This window comes from Salvia hispanica, chromosome 5 (genome assembly GCF_029641045.1).
Source record: "Salvia hispanica isolate PSC_SH4W2 chromosome 5, Shi_PSC_v1, whole genome shotgun sequence".
Classification (NCBI taxonomy): domain Eukaryota; kingdom Viridiplantae; phylum Streptophyta; class Magnoliopsida; order Lamiales; family Lamiaceae; genus Salvia; species Salvia hispanica.
The window spans coordinates 18134100-18147560 of record NC_142696.1 but is presented as its reverse complement, the minus strand read 5'-3'; the positions used below and the strand labels follow the sequence as shown (position 1 = coordinate 18147560).

At 34.7% G+C, this 13461-nt stretch overlaps 1 protein-coding gene and 1 pseudogene across 2 annotated transcripts; one reads left to right on the top strand and one right to left on the bottom strand.

The window, feature by feature from the left end:
• Nucleotides 1–174: 174 nt before the first annotated feature.
• Nucleotides 175–2531, bottom strand: LOC148926389 (uncharacterized; annotated as a pseudogene).
• An 8492-nt stretch (nucleotides 2532–11023) lies between these two features.
• On the top strand, nucleotides 11024–13195 carry LOC125189228 (auxin-responsive protein IAA28-like). 2 transcript variants are annotated; one of them, XM_048086518.2, is made up of 6 exons: nucleotides 11024–11445; nucleotides 11640–11982; nucleotides 12330–12580; nucleotides 12661–12775; nucleotides 12867–12934; nucleotides 13002–13195. In XM_048086518.2, exons 2-6 carry the CDS (start codon nucleotides 11675–11677, stop codon nucleotides 13046–13048), a joined length of 789 nt encoding a protein of 262 aa, XP_047942475.1. In that variant the 5' UTR covers nucleotides 11024–11445; nucleotides 11640–11674; the 3' UTR covers nucleotides 13049–13195. The 2 variants fall into 2 exon arrangements, with proteins under 2 accessions (XP_047942475.1, XP_047942474.1); XM_048086517.2 differs by having other exon boundaries at nucleotides 11637–11982.
• The last annotated feature ends 266 nt before the right edge of the window (nucleotides 13196–13461 follow it).

Genomic DNA, 13461 nt, shown 5'->3' with positions numbered 1-13461 from the left:
CATCCGCCAATTAGTAGCCCATGTTGTGCTGGTTGCCGTTGGTGACGAAGCTGACAGCTGGACCAACACCAAGTTTTTGGTCGTTGAAAAGATGGGACGACTGTAGGATATTGATGTCGTTGTTCGAATCGGCTACTCCAAAGTATGCATGCCAAATCCACAGCCGGTAGTCAGCTACCGCCTCAAGACAATCGTGGGATGCTTGCTCTTGAAACCGGTTGTGTACAACTCTTTCCAGGCGGAGGGACAGTTTTTCCATTCCCAATGCATACAGTCTATGCTGCTCAACATTCCCGGAAACCCGTGCTGAGCCCCGTGCATAGTCATCAGATCCTGACAGTCTTGGGGGATAGGCTTCTGAAGATAGGTATCCCCGAATATCTCCCTAATGCCTTGACAAAAAAACTCCAGACATTCGCGGGCAGTCGACTTGCCGATGTGGAGGTACTCGTCGAACATGTCGGTCGTACCTCCGTATGCCAGCTGCCTGATTGCTGCCGTGCACTTCTGAATGGGCGTGTGGCCGGGTTTACCAACCGCATCCTCTCTCATCCTGAAATATTTGTATCGACGTTCTAAAGCGCCAACAATACGAAGAAACAGTGGACGACTCATCCTAAAACGCCGGCGGAATAAGTTGCCCCCAAACCGCGGCTCTAGAGCAAAGTAGTCCGCGTACAACTGATGGTGTGCAGCGATGCGGTCCCGAGGTACATGAGTTCGACAATGGATGGGTCGAGGTACCGCCGGCTGTTGCTGCTACATGGCCGCTTGTAACGCCCAATTCATCTCCCTAGACGTAACGGCACGCAGCTCATCCCTAACGATCTGGCATCAATCACTAGCACCGCTACCACCCGCACCACTACCACTACCACTGCCACTTCACTTCCACTACCACTTGCCATTATAATAATATAAAAGAAACATAGAGAGAGAAAAATTTGTTAACACAAGTGGTGCGAATGAAATGAATTTCAACGAGCTGTATATATAGAGTTTGAAAATTAAATTTCGTATCGGACGTGCCGCGGACGTCTGTCCGCATGCCACAACGGCGAACGTCCCATAGCCGTCGCGACGGACGTCGCGCAAGCACCGCGGAACTCCCGTGTCCGCACCGGACGTCCGTGTCCATCCCTTCCTCGCCCAAGGGCGGACGTCCACGACGGACATTGGGCACGCTGGTCCGACGCCCGACGGACGTCCGCCGCTGCTGATGCTCTAATTATGGGTAATTACAATGACACATACAAAATGTTTCAATAAATATTTTAATTTAATATAAAAAGGTTTTAAATTTACATATTTTATACAAAAAATTGTATTTAATGTTACAAATCGATACATTCCGTTAAATTTCATCTAACATTGTTACTTGTCTTCGTTTTTTCATCTTACTCACTCCCAAATTATATCCTAAAATGTAAAAACCTGATATAATTATCAAAATTTATACAATATTTCAATATAATAATCACTGATACAAAATTATTCCCGATTCCAACTAGAAATACAACTATAAATTACGTGTTCATCTAAAAGTTTCTGTTGACAACCATGTTATCAAGAAATGAGAAATAAATTTACTAGTATCTAAACTAAATGCAATCATGACAACCATGTTATCAAGAAATGAGAAATAAATTTACTAGTATCTAACTAAATGCAATCATGCTAATTGCAAGGCAACAAAATCACCATGTACTATCTTCTTATTGAATTTGATTGGAAAAAAACAAGTTGGAAGCAAATAAAAAACAAAGGATAAGTAGGAAGCAAATGAATACAAAAGAAGTAACGGTGTCTGATGAGATTTTACAGAATGTATCATTCGGAATATTAAGTGAACTTTTTGTTTGAAATATGTAAACATAAAATCTTTTGTACTAAATTAAATATTGATGAAATATTTTGCATGTACCACGTAATTACCCAGAAATATGATCGGTTGTAAATTTGTTGGTTGATGATAGAGTTGTTTGTTGATCTGTTGCAAGTTGAAGCACTAACTAGATTTGATGTGGTAAAATTTTGTTGACAAAACAGATTAAGAAAACAGAACGAAGTGGAAACATACATGATGATGTTCAAAGTTGACATACAGCACATTTCACAAAATAGCTCATCTCAAAGCTCTCATTAATTTATATACTATGAACGAGAACCTCATAATCTCCCAAATTCACTTGCCTTTCTTCCCCAAACTTCTCCTTGTTGCTGAGACCACTTCCAGTTTCTCCGTCTGGTCGCTGTCTTTCGTCTTCCTCTTCTTCTTTGGTTTTTCGTCAGCATCCGATGCTTCGAAACTAGCATTTCCATTTTGGCACTCCGCTGCTCTAACTATGTAAACCTGCAGAAGAAGAAACAATGGACACTTTATTACCAAAATTTGATGAATTATTCATAATCATACATCAGGCTTGAATCTTGTTTGCTCAATCAATTCAAAGACTAGAGTTTATGATCGAGTGCAAATGCTCTCCATCCACCACTAAGCCCTGCTTTCTTGCCAATGAAAACAGCCCCATATTCGGAGCCTTCCTCGTTCTCTAACATATGTGACATGCAATAGAATCCTAAATAGAATTGGATTTTACATATAATACATGTATTTGGTATAAGACACAGTTTTCCTTAATTAATTAGTTATCAATAAATTATTGTATTAATTAGAATGAAAAATGGACGTTTAATCAATTATCCATAATATATTCCCTAAATCATAATTAGTCATTAAGTTTGACTAATATCATGTTCCTATCTTAATATGGAAAAGGAGAATATATGGGTATATATATGTGCAGATTTGAGTGCCATTAATTGGCAAAATTGTGGTAATCATTATAGTAAAAGGAATATTCTATTCCTTGATTACTAAGTAAATAAACGTGCATATATATATTTTATGATGTGATTAGAATTGACTTGATCAATAAGAAATGTCCATATTAATTATTTTATTAGCCACTTTGATGGAAAAGGCTTTAAGGTTTGATAATTAGGGTTTGTCCTCTCTCTGCCTATAAATACAAGTGTGGGATCCCATCAAATCACATACATTACAGAGAACACATAAACGAGGGAAAGAGAGAGAAACAAATCCTTGGAGTTGGAGTTGCGCTACTACACCAAAGAAAGTCCGAGGAAGTTCTCCGTCTTCCCCAATCGCTTCCGCTATGGATCATAAAGGTAAGTTTTCGATCCATTATGTTTATGGTTACTATGTGAAATACATGATGTTCGAAGATCTTGCTTTATTTATATTTAATTATGTAATCTTGAATATATGATGATAAATAGTGTCCTACATGTGGTATCAGAGTATGGTTGAGAACTCATGTATTTTCGTATTATTTAAGCCATAATTTTATGTCTTTCGCTTGATTTATGAATCCATAAAATTTAATGTTTATTTTTTGTGAATCTATTAAGTTTCCACGTGTGATTCTGCAAAGTTTTAATTAGCTTTGCTGAAATAATTGATTGTAGTTTATGTTTGTGGCCTCACGGTAAAATTTTGGTTACTGCCCAGAGTTTACATATTTTATTGGTTTTGATGCATTCATTGTTTATACACTCTCGTTAATTATGATTAAGATTTCAATTATTTGCAAATCTTTTTATGTCCGTATAATATTGAGTGTGTCATATTTCCATAAACCGAAATCTTGTTTCATAGTTTTGATTATGGATATTTTTAATTGATGAATTGCCAATTTATATTTATGTGCTCTCTGCCGAGAATTAATGATTTCCATGTTTGAAATATGTTGTTTCTAAATTGATTCTATTTATGTATATGGAATTGATTTGGGTATATTGATTGTGTATATACAGTATGTAAATTGAGTTTGAATATATGCATTGATGAATTGAGATTTCAATTAAATATTTTACGATTATGAATCTACCGAGACGGTGGAATGAATGATTACATAATTCAATTCTCGTTTTAACATGTATTTTTATTATATTATGTTTATTTTGCAATCACCAAAGTGAGGCAAAATAAGAAGAGTCTATAATCAAACTCATATTAAAATTTGTTTAAGCAATTAATCTCTATACATTCTTGATTATATTATGTTTATTTTACAATCACCAAAGTGAGGTAAAATAATAGTTTATAATCAAATTAAGTGGAAATCTGCTTAAGCAATTAATCGCTATACATTCTTGATTATATTATGTTTATTTTGCAATCACCAAAGTGAGGTAAAATGAGAAGAGTTTATAATCAAGTTAATATGAAAATCTATGTATGCAATTAATCATCATGCTTGTTGTGGCTATTCATTATCTAAATAGTTTGTTTGTTATAAGGTCTAGATTCCCAAAGGAAATAGTCTTTGCAACATAATAAACACTTATGGAGTTAATAATTTAAAGGGTGTCGATTACCCAAAGGTAACGCCAATTTATTATTACTCAATTATTGAACTAAGATATGAATATTAAAAGCATGGTTTTTATAATTGTATGAAGACTACCCAAAGGAGTTTTCATAATTGCCTCATGATATGGGTTTTCAAATTAATGTTCGTGTTATTATTCAAAGCTTTTATATATGAGCATTCATTTCTTAATTGCTCTTATAATGTAAAAACATATATTTTTTGCTACTAGTATGTTTATCTCAAATTTTCCCGCACTTAATGGAACTAACTTCTCTGAATGGAAAGAGAAACTTGAGTTCACTCTTGATGTAATGGACTTCCTAACACTGATGAATGATAAGTCAATGATCTTATGATCAAAGTAGTTTGGTTGATTGCCCATAATGCTTGGAAAAAATCTAACAGGACTAAGTTTATAGTTCTTTAGAATGGTCGTTGCAGATAAAGTTTCTCAACGATTGACATTGCAAAAGAATGTTTGTAGAATGTTGAGGATTGCTTCACAACTGCATATAAAGTCTATTGCAGGAAAACTTACGAAGGATCTCATGAGCATGTAATATGATGGTTCTCGGACTATGTATGAGCATGTGATGGACATAAATAACATCTCTTCTACGCATGAAATTAGGATTATAGGTGAATGAGGATTTCCTTGTACAATTGACCCTAATTTCCTTACCTCCTCAATATGGACCATTCCAAATTGATTCACTATAAAAGATTAGTGGATTCTTAAAGAATGGGAAACGTATTGGTCTAGGAGGAGCGTAAGATGAAGAAGTATGGAATTGGTGCATCTCATGCTCACATTGCAATCGAAGGAGCATCTAAAGGATAATATTCATTCAAATTTATCATTCTTATGGCATAAAAGAACTGGATCATGTTTCTAGTGAAAGAATTAAGAGGCTTATAAAGGATAATATTCATTCGAATTTAGACTTTACAAGCATTACCGTTTGTGTGGATTGCATTAAATGTAAACAAACCAAACACTACTAAAAATGCCACAAGAAGCAATGAGCTCCTTAAAATCATACATACAGATATTTGCAGACCTTTTGATGTCTCGACTTTTGGTGGAGAAAAATATTTTTTCACCTTTATTGACGATTTTTTCGCGTTATGGATTTATTTATTGCAAGAAACATCTCAGGCACAATTGAACATTCTATGACTGAGGTTGAAAGGCAATTAAATAGAAAGGTGAAAATTATTCGATCTGATAGACGTGGTGAATTTTATGGTCGTACCACTAAAATAAGTCAATTACATGGACCTTTTGCCAAATATTTAGAAAAGCATGGCATTTATGCTAACAGAATGATGTTGCTGAGAGACGATACCGAATTCTCATGGGAATGGTTAGAAGAATGTGAATTCTACCTTACCTATGTCGTTGTGAATTTATGCTCTTTGAACCGCTATTTATGTATTAAACCGGGTTTCTAGTAAGGTTGTACCAAAGACTCTCTTATGAACTTTGGACAGGTAGAAAACTCAGTTTGCAGCACCTTCATGTTTGGGGCTGTCCAACGGAAACTAGAGTATACTCTTCGCAAGAAATGAAATTGGATTTTAGGCAGTTAGTGGTTACTTTATGGGTTACCAGAAAAATCCAAAGGATATAGGTTTTATTGTCCTAATGATAGCATGAGAATTGTTGAAACTGGAAATATATGATTCTTTGAGAATGGTGAGATCAGTGGGAGTTTTAACACTCATAATGCGGTCATTAATGAAATAAGGGTATAACCTTTTTCCCTCATTTCCTCAAGAATTAAGTGTGTCAAATATTGTTGAAACAGCCTAACAATATTTGAATGACCAACCACTTAATGATGATGCCAAAGTCATTGAACATGGGTGTGGAAGAAGCATCTACAGAAGTGCCATTTCTGATGACTATGTGGCATATCTCTAAGAATTCGAATGTGATATAGGAATGCGTAATGATCCAGTTTCATATTCACTAGCCATTAAGTGTAATAATTCTAATAAATGGATTGATGCATGATAGATGAGTTAAAATCTATGGATTAAAGTCTAGGACCCTGTCGAATTACCTGATAGACAAAAGTATATAGGGTGTAAATGGGTCTTCAAGACCAAATTCGACATAAATGGTTTAATCGAACGATTTAAAGCCAGACTTGTTGCCAAAGGTTATACTCATAAAAGATAGCATTCATTATAAAGAGACTTTCTCTCAAGTATCAAAGGACTCACTTAGAATCATTTTGGCACTTGTAGCCCATTTCGACTTGGAACTACATCAAATGGATGTGAAAAACTGCTTTTCTAAATGGCGATTTGTAAGAAGAAGTCTACATGAAACAACCTGAAGACTTCATTAAGAAATGGAATGAAATTTTTAGTCTGCAAACTTAAGACATCAATTTATGGACTGAAACAAGCTTCTCGACAATGGTATTTTAAATTCCATGACACTATTACTGCTTTTGGTTTTAAAGAAAACATTGTTGATCGGTGTATATACCTCAAGGTTAGTGGGAGCAAGTTCATATTTTTGGTTTTGTATGTTGATGATATATTACTTGCTAATAGTGACATTGGATTACTACATGACACAAATTATCTCTCTAAAAATTTCAACATAAAAGATATGTGTGAGACATCCTATGTCATAGGATAGAAATATCTTGTGATCAATCACGTGGACTCTTGGATTGTCTCATAAAAGCTACATAGATCGAATCTTTTAGAGAGATACGGCATGAGTGCATGTTCTCCAAGTGTTGTTCCAATTCATAAAGGTGACAAATTCAGTTTGAATCAATGTCCAAAAACTGAATTGGAACGTAAGATGGAAAATATTCCTTATGCATCTATTGTGGGAAGTTTGATGTATGCTCAAGTTTGTACTAGACCAGACATCAACTTTGCAGTTGGAATGCTAGACTGTTACCAAAGTAACCCTGGTGTTAAACATTGGAGAGCTACAAAGATAATAATGAGATACTTAAAGGGAACAAAAGATTTTATGCTCACATTAAGGAAATCTGATCAACTAGAAATGATTGGATTTCCATTAAAGCTAAATTTATGGCTTGCTTTGAAGCATTAATGATTGCAAAATTTTATTTCAGGCCTTGGTGTTGTCTCCTTAATATCCAAGCCCTTGAAATGTATTGTGATAATAGTGCAATCGTATCTTTCTCTAAGAATGACAAGTATTCAAAGGAGCTAAACACATGGAATTAAAGTTTCTTGTCATGAAAGATGAAGTTCGGGAACAAATAATATCTATAGAATGTATAAGCACACAGCTTATAGTTGCTGACCCGTTGACTAAGGCGTTACCGCCTAAGACATTTATGGAATAAGTTAACATAATGGGTCTTGGGTATGGAAACGTCTAATATTTATGTTTTCATGTTGGTTCAGACACTTAAGTTATGGATATTTTGAATTCAATAAAGTTGTTTCTACTTTTCCCGCATATACTTATTATTTGATATGCATATGTACGTTTTTAGTATTAATGCAGGAGGTCTTGAAATAAGATAATTACGGACGCGGTGTCACTTAGATTATATTAGAGTGGATATTGGTGATGTGGTACATGGAAGGAACTATATCGATTGAATGATATACGCCCGCCATGACCCGCATTAGTAGTCTCTCTAATATAATACTTATGTTTACCAATGATGAAAGTATTTATAAAGTCCAATATTATGCGCGCCTTATGTTTATTTTGTCTATTTTATTGTGACTCTGTCAAGTGTGACAAGTGGGAGAATCGAAAACTTTGTGTCCCACATGTTCGCCAAGTGGGAGAATGTAAGTTTTATGTCTCACATATGTGACATGCAATAGAATCCTAAATAGAATTGGATTTTTCATATAATACATGTATTTGGTATAAGACACATTTTTCCCTAATTAATTAGTTATCAATTAATTATTGTATTAATTAGAATGAAAAATGGACGTTTAATCAATTATCCATAATATATTCCCTAAATCATAATTAGTCATTAAGTTTGACTAATATCATGTTCCTATCTTAATATGGAAAAGGAGAATATAAGGATATATATATGTGCAGATTTGAGTGCCATTAATTGGCAAAATTATGGTAATCATTATAGTAAAAGGAATATTCTATTCCTTGATTACTAAGTAAATAAACGTGCATATATATATTTTATGATGTGATTAGAATTGACTTGATCAATAAGAAATGTCCATATTAATTATTTTATTAGCCACTTTGATGGAAATGGCTTTAAGGTTTGATAATTAGGTTTTGTCCTCTCTCTGCCTATAAATACAAGTGTGAGATCCCATCAAATCACATACATTACAGAGAACACATAAACGAGGGAAAGAGAGAGAAACAAATCCTTGGAGTTGGAGTTGCGCTACTACACCAAAGAAAGTCCGAGGAAGTTCTCCGTCTTCCCCAATCGCTTCCGCTATGGATCATAAAGGTAAGTTTTCGATCCATTATGTTTATGGTTACTACGTGAAATACATGATGTTCGAAGATCTTGCTTTATTTATATTCAATTATGTAATCTTGAATATATGATGATAAATAATGTCCTACATCTTCGTCTGGTCGCTGTCTTTCGTCTTCCTCTTCTTCTTTGGTTTTTCGTCAGCATCCAATGCTTCGAAACTAGCATTTCCATTTGGCACTCCGCTGCTCTAACTATGTAAACCTGCAGAAGAAGAAACAATGGACACTTTATTACCAAAATTTGATGAATTATTCATAATCATACATCATGCTTGAATCTTGTTTGCTCAATCAATTCAAAGACTAGAGTTTATGATCGAGTGCAAATGCTCCCCATCCACCACTAAGCCCCGCTTTCTTGCCAATGAAAACAGCCTCATATTCGGAGCCTTCCTCGTTCTCTAACACCGACATTTGCTACATTTAAATTCATTTACTCATTCTTAAAAAAAATAATAAATAAAATTTTTTATTTATAGAAACTACTGTGAAATGGCATTAATTTTATGAATATACTTTATTTTTGTGTACATATGTGCATAATAGTCCCCCGTCATCATAGATACCGTAATTTTATTAGTAGTAACATTTCTTAGGACCGACCATAAATGATGCCACTATTGATATATTCTATTTCAGCAGAAGTTAAATAAATCTGCACAACCTTACAGTAAAAATTTATTTTATCATCCAACCGGCCAAAACTCACAATCAAATGAAATCTTAGATGAAAAATAAGAAATTTGAGAACAAAAACTATAGTCCAATTTATCCAAGGAATGCTTGATTGAGACACACGCACGCACGCACGCTTCAGTTTGTCAAAACATTAATTTTATAAAATCTTTGACTAAATCATAATGACACATCCCCACGTGGAAATACATAAATAACTAAAAATTTCCTAGTTTTAACTCGCATTAAAAATATTTTGATGGCCGGTTTCTTGACTTTCCTAATCAAACGTAGCAAATTTGCCTCATTTATTCAAAGAGATTACAAATTTAGAAATATTTAATAAGTTGCTAAACTATGTGTCCTAGGCTGAGATTTGTGTGCTAGTCAAGGTGCTTGACTTTGAGGGAACATATATACCTACTAATTCGACTAATAATAGCTCAATTAGTTGGTTGTCTCACAGCCCATTGGTTTATTAACAAAATTGGCTTGACTTTTTCCCCTTTTGCTTGTACGTAGTTTTGCTTAAGGAAGATTGTAATTTTTTGATTTTAATGTTTGGGGTGAATCGCGTGACCTATTATAGGGAAGTTTAACCCTCTTCGACAATTTTATATATGTACTATTTCCTCCATTCATAATTAAATTTCTCAATTTTTTTTTTAAATTTCTTATTTACTTTTTACTACTACTATTTTGCATTGCACTAACTCATCACATTCATATTTTATTTTAAAACTAATAGTATTATAAAAATAGGACACACACTCCACAATTTTTTCTACCCACTTTTCACTACATTTCTTAAAATTCTTGTCAAATCAAGTTAGTACTTAATATATACTCCTTCCGTCACAAGGTAATGAGTCGTATTCATTTTGAGTTTTTTTTTTACCACATTATCTCCTATTTTATCCATTTTTTATTAAAATCCACACGGAGTCAAAAATTCCTATTTTTAGGAGACGAAGGGATTATTCTAATAGAATCCATAATAGTTTGAGACTGTGTATGCACAGCATGTAGTGATAAGGTCAAGCAAAAACTACAAACACATGGGCGGCCATAGGATTAAATGCTGCTTTAATCTCTGCTTGTTCGACTTGTACCATCCCCCCCGCTTCATATCTTGTACTCTACTCTCTACCACCTTCCTAGATACTGGTCGGCAAACCACTAGATTTTCTATTTTCTACTTCAAAATCACCTATATTTGTAAATTGGGTATTTTAGACGGTTAATTACAAGAGGGTTTGTCTCATTTATTTTCTTTGATAAAAGTCACAAATCACAAGAGCACTAGTTGCTTTTTTAATCTTTTTCTTGATTGACTTTAAAGGGTAATTCTACTTTCGAGATTTAAGTAAAGGGGGATGTTTTTGGGGCAGTGTGCTATATTCTTTAGTCCTACTCCTACATTGTATTTGTGTCACTGTTTCATTTGATGACACATAGAAATACAGGGTTTATTAGCATGCTTTGCTTTTCAATCCAACAAAGCCATACATTTAATTAATTTATTATTCAATCCTGCCTTGGTTGCGGGCTTAATGCTCTAATCCTTTTCCTGTTTTCAGGGCTCTGTTTAGTTATTTTTCCAAACAATTTTCTTATGTTGTTGGTAAAATTACAACCAAGAGTTTTTAATACTACTATTGCAAACACAAGAGAGAAAGAGAGAGGAGACAAAGATAAATCATTCTAATCGTGTGCCGAAATATTCAGCCAAACAAATACTCTCTCTCTCTCTCTCTCTTCATTAAAACTTTGTCCAGTTCTTGACTCTTTTCCCTTCCTCAAACAAGATTTGTCCTTGTCTTTTGCAACCTTTAAATCAAGAATGTGCGTTTTTGGAAGTCTAAGAATTTCAAGGTAAGATTTTGATAAAGATCACTTTTTTTTTGAGGTTTCCCATTTCAGTTTTTTGAAGTATAGGAGTATAAATTTTTGCAGCACAAAACTTTCTTAGTGGGATATTATAGTTAACAAATATGGAGGGATTTTGATAAAGATCACTTTTTTGAGGTTTCACATTTCAGTTTCTTGATGTATAATTTTTGCAGCAGAAAACTTTCTTAGTGGGATATTATAGATAACAAATATGGAGGGCTATTCAAGAAAAGATGAAGGGTGTCGCCAGTTTCTTGATTTGGTCACCAAGGAGGGAGAAGAAGTGCATGCAGCATTTTCAGAAGAGAAGAAGCTTGAACTAAGCCTTGCTCCACCAGGTCAAGATTGGACAAACAAAAATCCCTCAAGATTTGCTCAAAATCCGTGGCAATCTTCTCATTTTCTCCACCTTGAGTCACAGCCCTGTAGCAGTAGAGCAGCTCCAGATTTGAAAAATCCAGAAAAAAAGACATTTACACCTGCAAATCTAGCTGTGCCCAACAACAGTGCTCAGAAAAGGTGATTCAGCTTTGTTTCTTGTTTTCCTTTTATCTTTTTTTATCTAATTTTTTGTCTCTTGTTTTTAACATTGTTTCAGTGGTCCAGGGTTCTGTTTCACATAGTTTATGTTGATTCATATCTGTTTTATGTAAGAATCAGAATTAATTTCTGTTTTATATATTTATGTCTTGTGGTACAGTCACATGAATCTCTTGTCTTGTTTAATTAATACTCCACATCATGTGATCCATTCCATAAATCCAATTTAGGCAAAGTTGAAGATGATTAAAACATATGCATTCTCTTGAACTTATGTTTATGGAAAAAATGAAAAAACAAATCTTAAGTGCTTCATAAAACTATAGGACTGCGCCTGCAGTGGTCGGATGGCCACCTATCCGATCTTTTCGAAAGAATCTAGCAAGTGCCGGTTCATCTAAACCGGCTGTGGAGGACAAAAGCCATTTGAAAGCTGAAGAAAACTGCGGGAAAACCATGTTTGTGAAGATAAACATGGATGGTATTCCAATTGGAAGGAAAGTGGATCTGATCGCGTATGATAGCTACGAGAAGCTCTCGTTTGCTGTTGATGAGCTCTTTGGAGGCCTCCTTGCCGGTGAGCCAGCCTAATTATCCATATGGTCCCTTTGTGTTGGCTGCGGAATCTCATGTTGTATTCTTGATTGTTTTGTTTAGCTCAACGTGATCAAGGGAAGGCGATGAGAGGCTTGCTGGATGGGAATCGGGGATACACCCTCGTGTATGAGGATAACGAAGGGGACCGGATGCTCGTTGGAGATGTCCCTTGGCAGTAAGCATCCATGCCTTTTTTCTCATTATCATACAACTGTTCTTTTTCAACCTTGATCACTCATCCTTACAAATAGTACTAAATCTTGCAGCATGTTCCTCTCGACTGTCAAGAGGCTGCGTGTCTTGAAAAGCTCCGAGCTCCCCGCGTTGTCGCGTGGTGAGTTGTTGTGATTCCACACTCTTGTCTTACAAAAAATGATTCCAACTCCATTTGTTTCTTGCAGGTGGAGATAAACAGAGGAAGCATATGGCTTCCACACCACCAAATTAGCCTATCATGGACAATGCCTACTTTCATCAATCAAATGTACCATAAACTTTGTTTCAAAATCCTCAATTTCTGTAGGAATCATATGTAACTGCAATATTTTATTCTCCAGATTTTAATTGCATTTCTGCCTGTTTCTGTTTTCTTCAATCTTTACCTAATAGTACTACTCTACAGCAACTGGATTTGTCCTTGTGAATCCAAAATAATTTACAAAACAAAATTCTTGTATTGGCAAATATCTTCACAATGACTTGGATACTTGAGCTATCAAAAAAGAAGAAACATTTTCTCCACGTATGCTTCCACATTTTCCACAATATTCATCACTTATTTCTCCCATTTCACATTTGTTATTTATAACTTCTAATTAAATTGATAGGATGGACATTAATTTGCAATTTACCAAACGTTGC